The sequence below is a fragment of the Plutella xylostella genome, chromosome 6 (assembly GCF_932276165.1).
Source record: "Plutella xylostella chromosome 6, ilPluXylo3.1, whole genome shotgun sequence".
NCBI classification, from domain to species: domain Eukaryota; kingdom Metazoa; phylum Arthropoda; class Insecta; order Lepidoptera; family Plutellidae; genus Plutella; species Plutella xylostella.
The window spans coordinates 2,328,252-2,347,349 of record NC_063986.1 but is presented as its reverse complement, the minus strand read 5'-3'; the positions used below and the strand labels follow the sequence as shown (position 1 = coordinate 2,347,349).

Below are 19,098 nucleotides of genomic sequence, written 5' to 3'. Positions count from 1 at the left end.
GTACTTACAAAGCCACACTGAAGTGGATTGAGTAGGCAACTGGGAAGGCATGGATTTTGACGTCAGTAGAAAATGATTCTATTTTACAGAAAATGTCTCTCGTACGCTTCGCCTCGCTTAGCTATGATCAGCTTACCGATCATACCCTTGTGAAAAAAGGTAGCAACGAAGCGTCGTTTTACCTGACGCGCTAATTCTGCAGAGGGCGCCACCGGGTATCACGTTTATTGACACGTGTCGACAAAAAGGCTTTACTTTTGTAATTCCTACAGTGTAAATGCAGGACAGTATAGTGTCTGTCATTTTTTAAAGCTTTCATGGTTAGATGAGAAGATTCTTTTGCTAAATACTCTTGATTGTAATATCTGAAAGAGTAGGATTAAGATTTAGGGCAAGAAACTTTAAGGCGAACCACACGCATTTCGCTGATCCTATTTTTTCTTCTTCACGCAATGCATAGTTTTTTTACAACACCTAGAATTAAGTACAGTTATTTTCTATAACTTTCAGAACATTTTCTTTAACTTTACGAACATCAATTTTAACTTTAACTTTAGGTTTCAATTACCAATATTTTTTGGCGTCAGTGCCATGGATCCCGCCCGACTGAAGCTACATTTCTATGAAGAGTCAATACTGGTAGCCGTGCTGTACTGTGCCCTAACTGGCTTTCTAGTTCGGTGTCATTAGGACGGGGGTGGATCAAGTTCGGTCCTTTTGTAATACAGAGCGTTGGCCGCGCGGCTGTAGCGTAGATCGAGGCTAAGTCAGGAAGCTTTTGAACCTACGAATCACTTCATAGCTTTAAACACTGCCTTTTGGACGGTACCTACCTATTGAAAAATGAAGATGCCATAATTTTGACGTGTGCCGGGACGATACCAATAGATAACTGAATATAGTGTTTCTTTATTAAAATGATGGATTTAATTTAGTTTAGATAGAATAAGTTGTTTTGTTCTTCTTACTATCGGCAAAATAAATGTAGCTTTAACGTATGCAATTGAACAAATAACAGAAGAGGTAGTCTATTCGGTACTGTACGGAAATGGCAAGACGATTGTAATGCGATTGTAATTTGTACCCCTCTTCCCCCCCTCATTGACTTTCAACATCAAACGACTCAACGCGACGCGAATACATAATTCACACGATTCTTTTTTCCTTATAATCTATAAGGAATATCTTTCTTCCCCGGCCAAGTTCTTTGTTTTCGTGTCACCAAAGTATGTTTCTGTAGGTTTATCAATTATAATTATCGCCTAAAAAATATATTCAGAATGAATTTTCATGTTATTTTTCTCATAAAAAAATGAGCAACGATTTTTTCTTAAGCCGTGTCACCGTTTTGAAATGAGTACCATTCATGTAAGTAAGTATGTATAAATATTTTAAAAAATATACTGAGAAATACACACTTCGCAATTATGCATGTTTTAACTACGATAATCCCTATTGCCGACCGAGAGTCAGCATAATCCACGGATTTATAGTTAACTAACTCTGAGGGATTATTATGAGTTGAAATGACGGTAAAAAGCTTTTTTCTGTTCCTCTCGTATTTAAATGTAAAAATATTAAATGAGATAAAAAAATACTGGAAGGCGGAATTAGGAAAGATACTCAAACAATTATACTTACTTACGATTGTTTGATGGTCTGAAGTACCTACCTACTTGACAAAATCGTTAATCAAGTTATTATTTCTGATCTGATTTGATCTTACATAATATATTGCTTGCATTGCTATATTGTTCTGAAGGCTCATTACTATTGTCAAATCATCACCATCATAGTCTCAATCAAATAATATGGAAGAATAAATTCGTAAATGGAAATATCTATTTCAAATTCAATTTCAAAAATTTTTGCTATATCAATAAAATACATATTATTATGTTTTTTAATGATTGTTATACCATATTTTACAATTAATTTACGTTCGGATATGTGCCTTTGTCTTGGTAGAATTCACATTCAGCATTGGCTTTTATTGAAAGAAATTCATGAGGAAATAAATCATAAATTTAAAGTGTCTAGAAGTCTAGAATAAGTTATGTTAATGTTATTTCACTATAACATTTCACGGAGAAACGCAAACTTCATCCGATATGCCGATCAGTTGCATTTATTGAAAGAAATAAAACCGGATCTCAAAACTGACGTTCCTCAACTACCAACTAGGAAAACAGTCACGTTCAATAGTAAACTTTAAGAATCCGACAATTCCCACGAATTTACGCTTCAAACCTGTAAACTTATATGGAGAAAACTTATTGGATCTCGGAAGTGCATGAAAACTTAGTATTTATATGATTTAAATAATCAAATGTGGATTATTTATATACTTACCCTTCTATTTCTATTTCTATACTTAGGTTAGGTTAAGAAAAGTAAAGAATTTTCTTGAACCTAACCTAACCTAACCTAAACAATCGCGTTCTTTACTCTGGAAACACACTGTAGTAATGGTCTTTTTGATATGGTCTACGTAGGAACCATGTGCTTTTATTTATCAACTTCAGGAGCAGCAGTAAACATGTTTCAGGAACACACCATGTCACATACTAACTTATTCATTATAGATTCGCCAAAATTATACTATACTATAAGCTTATACAGAAAGAAAGCTAGAAACTTATAAGCGGTTATTTTATTATGGATATTATTCATTTATCTTGGGTCTTGGCTTGTCTCCTATGCGTCCCATTCTGTGGCTGCGAGTGATATCATCTAAGCACAGTAACTTCGACTCCTGATAGTGACTTGCAATAGTCTGGACAGCTGTATTGACCACAACCTCCTTCTTCCCCTCGGGGACCCCGTGGATAAGGAGGATCTTCCGGCGACTGCGCATGTCAAGATGATCCATACCCTTAGCCTGTTTAGTACGTGGTCCATCAACCGCCAATAACAAACCCGTGTAGCTCTTACGCAAAAAGATGAAAAAGTAAACGCTTATAAGTTCCTAGCTTTGTTTCTGTATACAGCATAATAAAACGAAGCTACTCACGTCTATCAATGAAGCTGAAGGTGCCCACGAACCCAGTAGCATTACTCTCCTTAACCCCCGTTTGGAACTCCAGCACGAGCGAAGCGCCGGGCGAGTAGAGCGCGGGGGGCACGTCCGCTCTCGACCCGCACAGCGCTCGAGCCCAGGCTGACCGCTCGTTGACGGCGCCTGGAGGGCCCGGGCCTTGGACTTCCCAGTAGACCTTGAGGTAGTCGCCGCGGGTGCAGCTGGAATAGAGGGTGGTAGGTTAGAGCTATAGAAATTAGTTTTTTTCTATTTGGACATGGACTTCTTTCTAAAATGGGGATCGCTGGTTTACTTGCTGATTTGCATTTTCTAATTAGCATTTGAAAGGTTTTCCAATTGGCTGTATCGTGTTTGATGTATGGCGATATGTTTGAAGTTTGAAATGAAAAAGATCGTTGTTTTATTTCACAAAAGATGTTTAAGCACATTAAAACATTTTGTACAAAAATATGCAAACTACATCGGTTAAGTGTTTCCGTTAGAAATCCATCTAAATTTAACAAGATTTCGAGTACTTATAAAACTCATTGAAATCTTGAACCGAGAAAATTTTATGCTATACAAGTTCTACCTAAGAAATATAGCACCCAACAGTATTGAATAACTGCGGGAACTCTGTTCGCTGTCAAAGATCATTAAATTAGTGCGAGCTTGCGGTACGGGAGAGGAAGAACCAATATCCAAGGACTTCTTTGATATAAACGCTTGCAAGTTGCATCAAACGATATAAACTGCCGGCCTCTATAGCTATGGGTATAGCGCGGCAATAAAACGAAGTTATCAAAGTAACCGAGGCAACGTGGATCACACCTTTACGTTTAGTTTAACTTGTGTTGAACGTCGTGGATGCGGCCTTGGTTATGATAAGATTCCGCACTAATAGACGAACCAAGTCCCTTTATTATAAAACAAAGACTAAATATAGTTCAGGTTTAGGACCGGTTATAGTCCACAGCTTTCATACAAATCAGCAGTCTTAATCCAGGTTAAAACCAAAAATATCTTCTGTATGCGTTTCATAATGAGGAGGATTGTGTTTAGCTAACTTGTCTTTACGTGTCTTTAGTATAATTTTGACTTACTTTTTTAAAAACTACTGCGGACACCATACAACTTTTTTCATAAAAATACCATTTGTTAGGCAAATTGATTTATTCCTCCCGAGAGAATAAATCTTTTCTATCAGAATATTCACAATGGACTATTTTTGCCTCGTTTTTTTCGCTACACGTAAATAAAGATGACACATATTATTCAGCGATAAGTAGGTAATGAATGAAAATTTACCATACTGTCATCACATTATTATTCAGCGTATAATGACGTGGAAATGACGGTATTGTATTTATGAAAAATGCATCAGGCCTTGTATTTCTTCCATCAACCGGATGTAGTTTTATATTTAAAAAAGAAGAACATTTTTTAAACGAAATGATGTGCTCTTTTGAGTTTCATATTTTTCTATGCGAGAGAGAACTGAGTTTAGTCAGAAAGTAATAAACTAGAAAGTGAGTTAAGACAATCTTTTTACTTTCCTCGCGATGTCCAGCCTCGTTAAAAGTTAAATAACACACTCGCTGTAGCTCGGGGAAGCATTTATCTAAAAGATTTATCTTTCTTATACTTATTATAGCGTGGGACGACCGCCAGCCCACTGGTTCACTTAGACAGGTAGTGCTTGGATGAAAAACTGTCTTATGTCTTCGGTCCTTCAACGGTCGTAGACTATCGGCAACTACACTCGCGAGTAATGAAAAAGTTCCAGTGACAAGAGCAACAAATTACTTCTAAACGAAAAAAGCCAGCTTAATCCAAATACATTTAACAGCGCATCAGAATGTTACCAACAAAAAACTTAGATATTGTATTCAAACTTCAATTTTAAAGTTTTAAAAATTTGGGGTCATTTCATGTCGGCACTTTCTAAGTGGAACTTTTTCATTGCTTGCAAGTGTAGTTGCCGATAGTCTACGACCGTTGAAGGACCGAAGACATAAGACAGTTTTTCATCCAAGCACTACCTGTCTAAGTGAACCAGTGGGCTGGCGGTCGTCCCACGCTATAATAAGTATAAGAAAGATAAATCTTTTAGATAAATGCTTCCCCGAGCTACAGCGAGTGTGTTATTTAACTTTTAACGAGGCTGGACTTTACTACTACTACTACTTTGTACTTTATACAAAAAGACACAGCCACCAGGTAGGTAGCCGGTAGTAGCTGGATATGGAAGGACAAGTACGTAGTGTAGTGGCTCCTTAGGAGACGCCTATGTCGTGCAGTAGAAGAATATGGGCTAGTGAAATATCATAACCTCCCATTATAACATAACTTTCAGATGTATCAAGGATTCGCAGTAAAATAACTAGCAGTTTAGTTTGTCTATGTACGGAAACATAGCGGTAACAAGGCGTAGATGGAACAATGCGTCATCGAGATGTCCATGGATAGTTTTCGAATAAAGGTACCTATATGCATCGTTTTTAACTTGATTAAGACAATCCTTCCTAACTAATATTATAAATGCGAAAGTAACTGTGTCTGTCTGTCTGTCTGTCTGTCTGTCTGTCTGTCTGTTACTCTTTCACGCCAAAACTACTGAACGGATTTGAATGAAATTTGGTATACATATGGTCTAGACCCTGGGAAAGAACATAGGCTACTTTTTATCCCGGAATTCCCACGGGAAAACTTTTTAAGGCGAAGCGAAGCGCGCGGGGACAGCTATAAAATATATTTTAGGTGGGGTGCTAAAAAGACCCGGTTTGCAATCTTTATTAGGTAGGAACTACGAGAATGTAAATAAAATAAATAACGTAACTAACTTTCATCATTTTTATCAAATATGCTTCGATCAAAATATGGCTAAGAACACTCGGCGACCAATGACTCAAAAATCAAATCGAAAAGCGGTTCAGCCGTTTGGGAGCTAGATTACCACAGACAGATACACACGCAAAACTTATAACACCCTTCTTTATGTCGTGGGTTAAAAATCACTTCTCCCAACATTCAGTGTCGTAATCTCGTCACTATTGGAGGTGACAGGTCATTTTTTAAAAGCTCGTAGCTGAAAATTCTCCAGACAGGTGACAATTTGTTAGAGCTGTCCTGACGCGATCCATTTGCAATCCTTCTTGCGTCTAGGTTTTGAATTTATAGAATTTGCCGCAAGAGGATGCTTTTTGCGTGTATTTGGTGAAATAGAAATTGTTTGCACAGTGTAGGGTGTTGTGTTTCGGAGTATTAACTAGAAAATAATTTTAGTTCCTAAATTTTGAATTTGATTTTAGACCGAAGGTCCTACGAAAAAAACTATAAAATATAACAAAAACCAAGGCCGTTCCTTTCAAATACCATCGCCACTGGACCGCTCAAAATGAAACTAAAACGCTTTTCATATATTCACCAAATCCGCTCGACCGTCACTTGAACCGTCACTCGACACCGTCACTAGTGCGTTTCATCACTTCACACGTCAGCGGGGTTATTCTGTGCCTCAACCATGGGTTGCAGGGTTGCAAGTAAATATCATAAAAATGAACCTATACAAAGTAAATAACCACGAGGTAGTTCTAGCATAATATAATGTGCCACTAGGAAACTGTAGAGTGACAAGAAAAGTGAGATGTGAGTCGTGGTGGCAAGTTTAGTAGGCAAAGAAAAAAATCATTTTATCCCTGTATGAATAACCAAAATTATGCTATGTTGGTTATTCATACAGGGATAATTAATAATTAAATTTTCCCTGACTAGTAAAATAGTCTCTAAAATATTAGAGTTGTAAAATGTAAGTTTTTGTCTCGTTAGCGTGACTTCATCTTTAAAAAGTGTACTTCATATAATATAATGTATAGGTGATCTTTTCATTTACCCCGTGCAATGACATCCCTAGCACCCAGTAACTCGCAAGTTGTATCGTCTCTAATCGGCCGGCAAGCAGTGGGGGGCGATGCAAATAGCGCCGTCAAACGCGGCTATTTGTCGAGACGCACTCTGAATTGCAAATCACACGGCCATCGATGGCAGTCACTAGCGCCAGGATATGGTACACGGAAATAAATAATTATTCGTGGGCAGGGCGTTCGTGGTCAACTGGTTGGACACCCGAGTCCGCGTTGTTCTATGACTGGTTGGGTCTGAAAATCTGACACAATGAATAAACTCTCAGCCAATTTAAATTAAAAATCTATTGTGTCAACCCCAAGTTGACATTGGGATCGAAACGGTTCACGAAATACAAAGATTCGGAGGTCTGCTGTGCTAACCATGACTTTATCTCATTGCATTATAACATCCCTACCGATTGTAATCAATATGTTCCATCAAGAAAGTGTAGGCCACTGGGCAGGGCATAGAGACATTGAGAGGGAGCGCAGGGCGCTGTCGGTGAGGTGCAATATGCTTGCCCGCAGGTTTGCTCGTTCTTCAGAACAGGTGAAGATCACGCTTTTTAAAGCATTTTGCCAATCTTTTTACACGAGCAGCCTGTGGGTAGACTATACGCAGAGATCCTACAGCGCATTGCGCGTCCAGTATAATAATGCCTTCAGGGTGCTGTTGAGACGACCCCGCTTCTGTAGTGCATCGGCCATGTTTACAGAAGCGCGTACCGATGGCTTCCATGCCATCATACGTAAGCGAGCCGCGTCCATGCTACGCAGACTGCGGGACAGTCACAACAGCATCCTGGAGGTCATAGCCGATAGGATAGACTGTAAGTTGCTCAAACACTGGATAAAATTACTTATAAACTAACACTAGTATAAGAACATTGTTTTACTAACACATCTATGAACTATGTTGTTTGATTCAATAAATATATAAAAAAAAAGAAAAAAAAAATAGAACAAAGCAGATTGGAATGTGCCAGCTTTTAAAAATAAACCTCTCAAACTCAACTTATTTTCCACTCAAATAAATTATTTATTTAGATCTCTGGAGTAGTTACTATTGCACCTTAAAGTCAAATGTACAAGCTCTAGCTAGTCCTAACTTCCTAGTACCTACTGTAAGATGAGACAAATGTTCCCGTTTCCATTTCATTCATTATTCCCAAGGTTTGTTTTCGCTATTACTAGGTTATTTACGACATAGTTCGGGACTGTAAGCAATGGTGTAACGATAACGATTCTGCTATAATTTATTCGTGGTGAATATTATTGGTGAGCTGTGTTTACTTTTTTTAACCGACTTCAAAAAAAGGAGGAGATTCTCAATTCGTCGGGGTTTTTTTTTTATATTTTTTTTTATGTATGTTCACCGATAACTCCGCCGTTTATGAACCGATTTTGAAAATTCTTTTTTTGTTGTATTGGGTTGAGCTTCCAGGTGGTCCCATTTTTTTTTCAGAATTTTATCTCACACCTAAGGGTGGGTAAAGGGGTAAAAACAGGGTATGAATTTCCATTTTGGACACATATTAACCGATTCTAATGAAATTAAGAACGTTAATATAGTTCTTATAACAATAAAATATGATGGTGACCTTGAGCTGATCTGATGATGGAAACGGAAGGCAGTCAAGGGAACTCCTCAACGGTATATAGCAACTACCTCGTGTTTAGGCTTGAATGATTCGTATTGATTAGTAGGACTTTTTGGTATCATTTGCATCTTACTTTTGATTAAAAATTATTGCAAATAAACTAAAAACTATAAAATAAAATAATAATTAAAAAAAATAAAAAACCGACTTCAAAAAACCACTAAAATGTAAGTAATAATTTAAGGTTTACACAAATTATATGTGACAGTACAAATATACCTAAGCAGGAACTGTTCTTTTTTGAAGTTGGTGCCATATTTCTTCAGATTACTTTGTCACTGCACCAACATCAAAAAACGTTACGTTTTTTTTTACAGAATTAGGTATCTAGGTCCTAGGTACTTGATAGGTTCTTATGTTTAACTTCCTAAATAAGATAGAGACGCCCTAAAGTCGTAGGACAAAGCATACCGAAGCAACACAGCAGTGCCACCCAACAAATAAAGGCATTCTAAACTAAAACAGGGCACATCCGGTCTTTCGTAAACTTGGAGTGGCTGCAAGTTTCAATATTTGCAGTTTGGATCCAATCCCTAGCGAGCTACAGCCCGATAAGAACAAAGGAACTCTACATAATGCCCTTTTCAAACATACTATGAATTGTTAGCAAAGTTATAGTGAGGTATGAGTCAATGACCCTAACTTACTCGCTGCCAGAAAGTGAAATATTGGTGTCGATCATATCGAGATATCTCTCATACTCTTCTCGTTAGAGAAGTAGTGTGTTTCTTGCTCGTATTACCAGGGGTCGTATTGGTTGATACACCTATTTATTCTACCAAACCAACCTATGTATACATAATAGACAATAAATTGGCCACTCGCTTCCGCCAGCCAGACAGATTCAGGTAAAACCCGTAAAAGTACAAAATTTTAAAAAAGGAACACAACATTGTTAACATTTCTTTTTTCTATTTGCAACCAGTGTTCCATTTTCAAATTCCTGTGTTCAAACTAGCCTCCTTCGTTACCGTCCGTTTGGGTTGGTGGCTGAAATATCAAACGTTGTGAATCGAGCTATTGGTAGCAAATTGGAATACGATACGTGGTGTTGAAAGATACGCCGCCGCCGTCAAATTTCGAAAGGCTTTGTCGGCCAGTCGGTGATGGCGGTTGATGGGCAGTGTGGGTGAATAGGACACACATTGTGCGTTTTATTGTACCGACGAACAGGCTGCAAGTATTTGAAACTAGGCTTTGCCCGCTACTTCCACTTTGAGTTGAAAGGTATTCTGTTAAAATTTCGTAATTAATACAACATCTTTGATCGTGTGACCGTGTGATCTTTAATTGATCCGTGACATCAGATGTTACTACTTTAATTATAATAATAGAAGTAAGGAAGTATTTTTTTATTTATTGCACAGATATAAACCTACCCACAGGAGGTAAAGGAAAATATACTAAATAACTTGTACAAAAGTTAACTCATTTAAGATACGGAGATGGTACGTTGGTAATGAGTAGTAATGACTAATAAACGCTGTCGACTGTAGTAATTTCACCAAACTAAGAAGAAGAAGACTATAGCAATTCGGTAGTTTTGGTACAGATAAATAGTGTCCGATAAAAAGCCGTTGATTTTCTGCAACGGTTTATCGCGTTAAAATTCCTACATTGTTTTCCCAACTCTACCATTAAGTTCGAAATTTATTCACACATTTCAATAATCGTTTTATTTTCGTGCGCGTGTCATATTTTCACAAATTATAAATAACTTTGCATACCTACTCTCACTTCTTGCATCTGAGTCACTGGTGTTATTTTAGTCTCCGCTCTCCGTCCCACCTGTGAGCCATTAATACCCCCTCTTGACCCACTATGACCGAGATATTCCTAGATCTGTATGTCCTGACGTATAAAATATGCAATGATAGAATGGTGCAGGCGTTAGTTCATTGACAAAAATGGCGAAGATCATTAATATGTGGATATAAGTACAGATTCAGAATCATTTCAAAGTAGTCCACTTCAGGACACGGGCCTTCTCTAAAGGTATTCACATAATCTTAACACTTTGCAGATGAGTTTAATGTCATTGCGCCTTGTGATTGGTCAAATTTTACGTAGCCAATCAAATAAAAAATATAACCTGTGTGCAAATCAAAACTATCTATTAAAGCTTTTCCTCCACGTTGATCCACTGCGGGTTGGTAGGATCATACATCTAGGTGTGCTAAATCAAGTAAAGATCTCATGAATCGTTATGACGGCTGAATGGTGTAGTGCTTAGTGACCCTGACTGCTATGCCGAAGGTCCCGGGTTCGATTCCCGGCTGGGACAGATATTTGTTTAAAGACAGATATTTTTATACTCGGGTCTTGGGTGTTGATATTTATATTTAGTATGTCTGTATTTAGTATCTATGTATTTGTGTAGATATATCAGCTGTCCGACACCCATAACACAGGTTCTGCCTTGCTTGGGGTCTTGTGTGAGATGTCCCCACATATTTATTTATTTATTTTATTTTATTTATTGAAGACGATCCTGCTACCGTACCACCACCAACACATAAGCAGCATCGCATTGTTAATTGCTTATGTTCGGTGGTGGTAACCTCACTGTAGAAAATTCATAGTGGTCCCACTGTTCAGTGTCCCCACTGTCCCATACTGTGGAAGCTCCAGATTCATAAACAGACCAGCCATGAATGCTTGTGGAAACATTAATATGCATCAGGAGCAAACGGCAACTTGGAGCGCCAATAGTTTGCTTTTGAGCTCAGTTGTACACTGGTTTTGTGACCTCACTCGTATACGGCGCTAAACTACTGCACTGGTCCTTGATCCTTTTGACCACTTACTAACATGTTCAAAAGATATCTATAGAAATTGACTTTAAAAGATTTTTGAAAGATTCTGGGTGTGCATTTGTTATTGTAGCCTACCGTCATTGCCGCGCCAAAAAAATTGCTCTACATGATTGTTATGTATAAACTTATAGAGATAATGATAGACCTTGCATGTATTTCGCTAGAGCTAGGTAGGTACCTTTCTAAAGAAAACTGCAGTAACTAAAGTCAAACATTCAATATCTCCAAACTCCCCGCAAACATTTCCCATCGACACTACAAAAAAAAACCTCTGTTCTTTAGCTTTCACCGGAGACTTTACAAAGAACTTAAATCCAGAAGCGACCAACTTCGACCAGCGAATCCGTAGACTTGAAGATTTACAAAAGACAACTTTTATTGCTGCTAAAGTGATACGGGAATAGGTATTTGGCTCTTAAGGCGGCGACAAACGAGGCAGTTGGGAAATCTTGCTCGCGGTGGAACAGAGGTTGCTTCGCCTTAATGCGTTCTGTTTGACCGTTGCATCTGTGGTGTTTTACTTTATGTGTCGCTAGTTGAATTTGTAGAATATGCGGTCAAGTACTGTTTATAGTGTTATGAAGTCATGTTTTCGGTACACATTATTTTTACCTATTGGTATTTCTGTGAAAATGATAGTTGATAACTTGTCCCAAAAAGAGGCCTTCAGCCAATCTTCCAGATTTTAAAATATAATATTTTTTCATAAGATTCCTATTAACTCAACATTACCACTTCCTAGTGATTATTTATTTCAAACTCTATCTACAGTTATTATTATACTCGCTCCAGTCGTGTGGACATTAGCATTTGTCGGAGCCTCGTTACCTCTGTCTCCTGGAGGGTCACTCTTGTTAGACAATATACGAATTCTGCTGCCGCTGCGCTAAACACCCCTCTATCTCGCCTTAAACGTACAGATTACAGACCAGTTCTCCGAAACTTCCTATTTCATCAAGCAAAAGTACCCCGTGTTCACTGCACAATGCCTCTCCAGCTCTCTACCTCGTGACACTGTCACTTATGACCGTGTGAGCGTTACAGAGTAGCTCTACTCCCCGATTTAAGCAATTCCTGGGATCCCATTACAAGGGTATAGGACTCAAAGCGTTGCTTTTATCTCGTCAAATCTTCACCGAGTAAAACCATTGACAGCCTTAACTGGCTGAAGCTTATCCCGTTCATAGGGATTTTGCTATTGACCTGATTTTGAAAAGGAGATGGAGTATGTTGAAATAAATACAAAATAACGTTTAAATAATAATATTAAGTTTGCCATATATATTTTATTAAAGTAGCATGTATTTTCCTTACTGACAACAAGTGATATCGGTTCATGCGTGAAGAAATTGAGATTCATACAAATTTAAATAGATATTAATAAACAAGTATGTAGTGGGAGGTTGTGGGTGAATAATTAATAATGCTCGTAATGATATCATTATGTTTGTTTGTATGTTGCTGGAGATCATTGCATATTAACATGTAGAGCTGCCGCCAAGATACTCCCGGCAACAGCTGTTCCGTGTGTATATTCATAGTAAAACAACTTTCTTCTCAACTTTTTAGTTTAATTTGTACTCGTTATAATCACATATTATTATATACCTACATAATATATGCTCGCGACTGTAATCCTCGTAAGGGTAGTCAAAGTTGACTCGCAAGCCACCCGATTTTTTCTGTACTCACGTTATAGGTTGATAATCGATTTTTAGCCCTATCAAATAGGTACTCATATTATTTTTTTGTGTCAAATACTTTTTATATACTCTTTAAAACTTGTTTATTTTTTAAATTAGTTCAGTAAAAGTACATAATATAGTCGATGTGTGTACTAGAGATACGGGTGTTAGCCCGCAGCTGAGTGTAGTAAATACGGATTAATTAGGCAACATTTAATGGCCAATCAAAAGAGAATTAGACAAAATCTCTCTTATCTTCTATGTCCTATACTATGCTAGTACTAATTGACGGCATTTTGTCTGTAACTCTGAAAACTGTATATTCAAATTGACTCGTGTTTGTGATTATATAAATATAAGTAGATGACTACTAAACATACTGTGCTGGTGCAGATAGTATGATAGGCTAGTTTAGTTCCCAATTTTGCCGTAAGCCTTCAGGCGCGGTTTTATCTATCTATCCTCATTTATTATTTAGTCATTCCTCCACCCAAATGTTGTCTGGAAGAGATCGCTTTTAGCGATAAGGCAACCTATTGAATTATTTATGTTCTGTGTAGTCAATAAAGTATTACCTAAGTAGGTATTATATTTATATCCTCAGTATACCCTAGTAACAAAATCAACGCAAGAATGTCAATCTGACCCTCGGACAAAGATCGCGCGAGAAACAAATAGGCCGTTATCGTTCAGTTAAAAAAAAAGGGTCGTTCAGTGATTGATCAGCGCCGGGAGACACGTCCTCGAGACCTCATCCATCAACCGCCGGCCGGGCGGCCACTGCTACCGTCACCGCCGGCCGGCTGGCCACTGCCACCGTCACATACAGGGTGTTACAGTCGGATTTATAAGATTCAGAGTCATCATTTATTGAACGTAAATATTTACAATTATTTGTTGATTAAGTACACGACAGTATTTTATTAAGACCCAATTTCTCCATAGACCAGGGATTGGTTCATCAATTATACGTCATCTCCATATAAAATTCTTGACAGATGTGTCAAAAGTCAACCACTAATACCTGGTTATGCTCTAACCGACTATGGAGAAATTGGCACTAAGTACAAGATAACGAACAGTGCACTGCTTATTACAAAGCTTACGAGTTTTATGTCTCATATTTCGCACTTTTTTTTTTCAGAATGTCATTATTACCAACGTCAGTGTGTTCCTTGGGGAAATTAAAACAAAAGTATAAAATTTTAATTGCATCCTAACACACGACTCGGAACGTGAATGGTTGAGAATTGGGTACCTAGTAGCATCGATAAGTGGGCGTTTGGTCGCCGCCTTAGATTAACAGTATAACGAAATATCGTTGGTCGCGGCAGTGGACACTCGCCCCGTGATCGACGGCGCCTCGACACGCGGCTTCTTATCGATGGTCACGAAGGAGTGCAATCGGAGACTAACAAATCTGAATTGGGATTTTGCCCACTTTATGTGTCTGTTGTTAAGAATATAATATCATAAAATGTGTTTGTGTTATTATAAGCTATAATGTTAAACATGTTAAAATATATCTCTGTGAATAGGTTTCTAGTAGAAAATATTTAAGACCGATTTAGACAGCCTACTTACCTATTGTAAATGAAAGTTTTTTTGACTATTTACATTTGTACTTATACAAACATAAAGCTAAATAAGCTAAATTTATAATATATGAATATTATCTTTAAAAAGAAACAAACCAATCCGAGTGTTTATTTTCAAGCTAAAAGTGGTCCATTATTAATCATTTACCAAGACGAAAGAAGGCATTCAAAGCATTTCGATGTTGAGAGAGCTACAAATATTTGATGAAGAACTTAGAAATATGATATTCTGTCCTTTGAGGCAGAGTCATGATTATTTATTGATGTATAAAAAAAGGTTAAAGAGATTAACCCCCTGTTTCACATCACAATATCAGTGAAATATATTATTATGTATATGTAATTTAAATATTATAATATACATGACATATGTATATTTAAATTATACCTACATACCAACCGTAGATATAATTTGAAATAATTTTATCACATTGATGACTTTTATTCAGTGATATCCATCGTGAAACAGTGTCTAAAAAGAGCTTTGTACGCTACACGCATGAAAAATATGGCATGTACCCATCTATCCTATGTGTTTCCTATGAGGACTCATTTGGAGTCCTTGATTTTATAAAATAATTACACTACAAGGGTACCAACAGAGCTACCATATCTATCGTCTGTCGGGAGTACAGTTCCACTGGTGAATATTAATGTGTGTAGGCACGCACTGCTATAAGGATGATTCACACACTGTTTAGTGCGAGTGTTTAGTAGACGTACATTGCTGGGCTTGTAGTATAGTATTTGCAAAACTTTTGAACCTTCCATACATACTCAGCAATGTACCTCTACTCGCAGACTATTCGCACTCGCACTAAACAATGTGTATCAGCCTATAGCCAAAGCTACAGTCGAATTTGGCTCTCATGACTAACGGATTAGAAACGCTGGAAAGTCCATTGTGTCATCATCATCGGCCTAATCTTCCTAATCTCGCTAAGGTTGGTCCAGCGTCTATTTGCCTGTTCGTGGTCTCCACTCGAGAACTCGTCCAATGTGTAATGTTTCGCAATTATCGGGACCTCCACTGTACAATGCGTCACATAATGGGGTCATGTGCAATGTGCTATTTGCGCGGTCAGCACGGTATTTGAGCTTAGGTCAATATGTACATACATTATACATACTCATGCGCTTAGGTAGTAGCTACTGCATTCTGAATTCTAATGTGCACTCACATTACGGGATGTTCTTTTACAGTTACGCTAGCTTTCCCCGCGAGCGTCACTTCGTCCTAAGTGATTGTCCCGTGGCAATTCCAGGATAAAAAATACATATTATTATCCTAACTAATATTATAAATGCGAAAGTTACTGTGTCTGTCTGTTACTCTTTCACGCCAAAACTACTGAACGGATTTGAATGAAATTTGATATACATATGGTCTATAGACCCTGAGAAAGAACATAGGCTACTTTTTATCCCGGAATTCCCACGGGAAAATCTTTTTAAGGTGAAGCGAAGCTCGCGGGCACAGCTAGTTAAGAATAAACCTCATTTAAATCACCGAAATCCGTTATAAACACTCATATTTTTAACCGACTTCAAAAAAAAGAGGAGGTTCTCAATTCGTCGGGATATTTTTTTTTTTTTTTTTTTTATGTATGTTCACCGATAACTCCGCCGTTTATGAACCGATTTTGAAAATTCTTTTTTTGTTGTATTGGGTTGAGCTTCCAGGTGGTCCCATTTTTTTTCAGAATTTTATCTCACCCCTAAGGGTGGGTAAAGGGGTAAAAACAGGGTATGAATTTCCATTTTGGACACATATTAACCGATTCTAATGAAATTAAGAACGTAAATATAGTTCTTATAACAATAAAATATGATGGTGACCTTGAGCTGATCTGATGATGGAAACGTAAGGCAGTCAAGGGAACTCCTCAACGGTATATAGCAACTACCTCGTGTTTAGGCTTGAATGATTCGTATTGATTAGTAGGACTTTTTGGTATCATTTGCATCTTACTTTTGATTAAAAATTATTGCAAATAAACTAAAAACTATAAAATAAAATAATAATTTAAAAAAATAAAAAACCGACTTCAAAAAACCACTAAAATGTAAGTAATAATTTAAGGTTTACACAAATTATATGTGACAGTACAAATATACCTAAGCAGGAACTGTTCTTTTTTGAAGTTGGTGCCATATATTTCTTCAGATTACTTTGTCACTGCACCAACATCAAAGAAGAACAGTTCCTGCTTAGGTATATTTGTACTGTCACATATAATTTGTGTAAACCTTAAATTATTACTTACATTTTAGTGGTTTTTTGAAGTCGGTTTTTTATTTTTTTATATGTGTTACTAGTAGTCGTGGTGGTCGATAATTACGATAGCTGTAATATCTAATGGAAGCTGTCGTCCAGCAGGCATTTATGAATCAATTTCAATGATTTGACACTACAAGCAAAAACCCTTGAATCTCTTGAGTCTTTCCGTAAAGTCATAGGAAAATAGAACTAATATTAGCTTCTGGCAAGAGTGTCCGTCTCTGAGTTGAGGCTAAATGACATTTTAATTCTACATTCATAGGTAGGGTACCTACATATTTTGTATTGTAACATGAGAATATTTTAAAATTAAAAGTAGATTCACAAATTGATTTTTCAAACTCTCTAGTTTCACAAATAAATTTCCATCTAGGCATTTAATCGTAAAGTAGAAATTACAATTCGCTTGAATTACCACGCAAAGTTTGAAAGTTCTAGGAGACGGGAGGTGCCCCTAGGTCTGTCGGTTTACTCGTAAGAAAATAAAGTTTTAACCTTGAGTTATGAGGTTGAGGACACAAGAGCTTACTCTAGCTGAACTACTTAATTTAAACTTTTTTAAAAATAATTTTTGGTTTGGTATGCTTTAATTGACCTAATTTATATAATTCCACTCTTTATGTACCGACTTACCATATTGGTGTGAGTCGACACATTTAGTAAGCGCGCCTGATCTTATGATAAATAATTAATTAAAGTGCAAAATTAATAATTATTAATTGATACAAATCCGACTGGTTGCATATTTGTTAATCAATCAACATGTTTACGGATGAACAAATCGGTCCCAAATCAAATCAGTTAGTTGGAGAGACAGATTATAGTGGCCTAGTTTCATTTAGTTTGCACGGATAGAAATTCCGGTGGACAAAATGAACAGCCGAGGCGGTTTTTTTAAAATTTCGTCATTAAAAATATAAAATTACATAATTTCATCCGCGACATGCTTCGTCCATTTACAAAATAAAGAAGTCAGCAAACATCCTTCGTCAAGTTAAATAATTAAAATAGCCCGCCCCAAGACGCACCCGACCCAAAGGTTCCCATGACGCTGGCAGCATTGCCACGCTGCACTGCGAGGGAGATCCTCTGCATCAAGTACGCCCCAGAGCGATTGTCATGGCCTCGATCCCTCAGACGACGCCCTAACTCGTTTATGAATGCCCTGCCCTGTGTTCCCCAGACCCCAGTCGTCTCCAACGCCAGAGGAACGAATATGTATGTTTTTTAAAATAGGTATAGGTATATAAGTAGGTACTTATTAAAAATTATGTGTAAATGTAATAATTATGGACACCTTCATGATAGACTATAGATGATTCTAGATTTTACCTTGTAAACGCCTGTCTATGTATAAATAACCTGTCATGTCTAACAAATATAAATGATTTCGAATTTGAAGTAGGTACTTAATGAACAATTTAACTTTATTTATTTAAATGTGGTTAGTTAACATTCATACTTTAGTTACTAAAATAAATGCAGTAGCCGAAAACATTAGTAAAATACCAACAGGCCGTGCTACCTTAAAAACAAAAGCAATGTCACGAATCCCAACATTTCCCCCTAATTCAACAAAACATTTTGCCACAATTATTTACGACAAGGACATATCGCCGACAGTACTTGTGTCGGCTTGTCGTATCAAGTGACGTTTGGCCCCGCTCGCCGGCGATACTTGTGTACTGATGGACTCAAGTGGTGGTCTTTTGTTGGACTAATGATATCACTAAGATGACTGAGACTGGCGTTTTGGTAATTGGTTTAGAGGATCTCTGTGTTCATTTTACAAGACTGGCTAACCAATTTTTAGGGCGGTTTTTTTTGTGACAGGTCTGCTAGGAAATTAATACTGTTTTGATACTTTCAAGGAGCATGTGACCGAAACAAATATGTATAAAAAATATTATATCACTTTCAAGTGATCAAAAATTCAAATTATAAATATTTAATAAGTCCCAGTTGGCAATTTCTTGTTTACTTTTTAGATGACAATCATTCCACTTTGAATATCTGATATTATGTTATTAAGTACATTCATATATACAATTCCAATTTAAAATACTTATAGGCATGTAATTACGTACAGCTATACCCAAACAAGAAAGATAAGTTTATCAGTTAAACAATAGG

At 37.1% G+C, this 19,098-nt stretch overlaps 1 protein-coding gene across 2 annotated transcripts in view; it reads right to left on the bottom strand.

The window, feature by feature from the left end:
• Window positions 1–19,098, bottom strand: part of LOC105389987 (suppressor of lurcher protein 1) — a 312,632-nt gene that overhangs the window by 82,442 nt on the left and 211,092 nt on the right. For both annotated transcript variants that reach the window (XM_038119808.2, XM_038119809.2), the window contains one exon: window positions 3,014–3,240. In XM_038119808.2, the coding sequence (XP_037975736.2) occupies window positions 3,014–3,240 (227 nt within the window). The remainder of the gene's footprint in view (window positions 1–3,013; window positions 3,241–19,098) is intronic.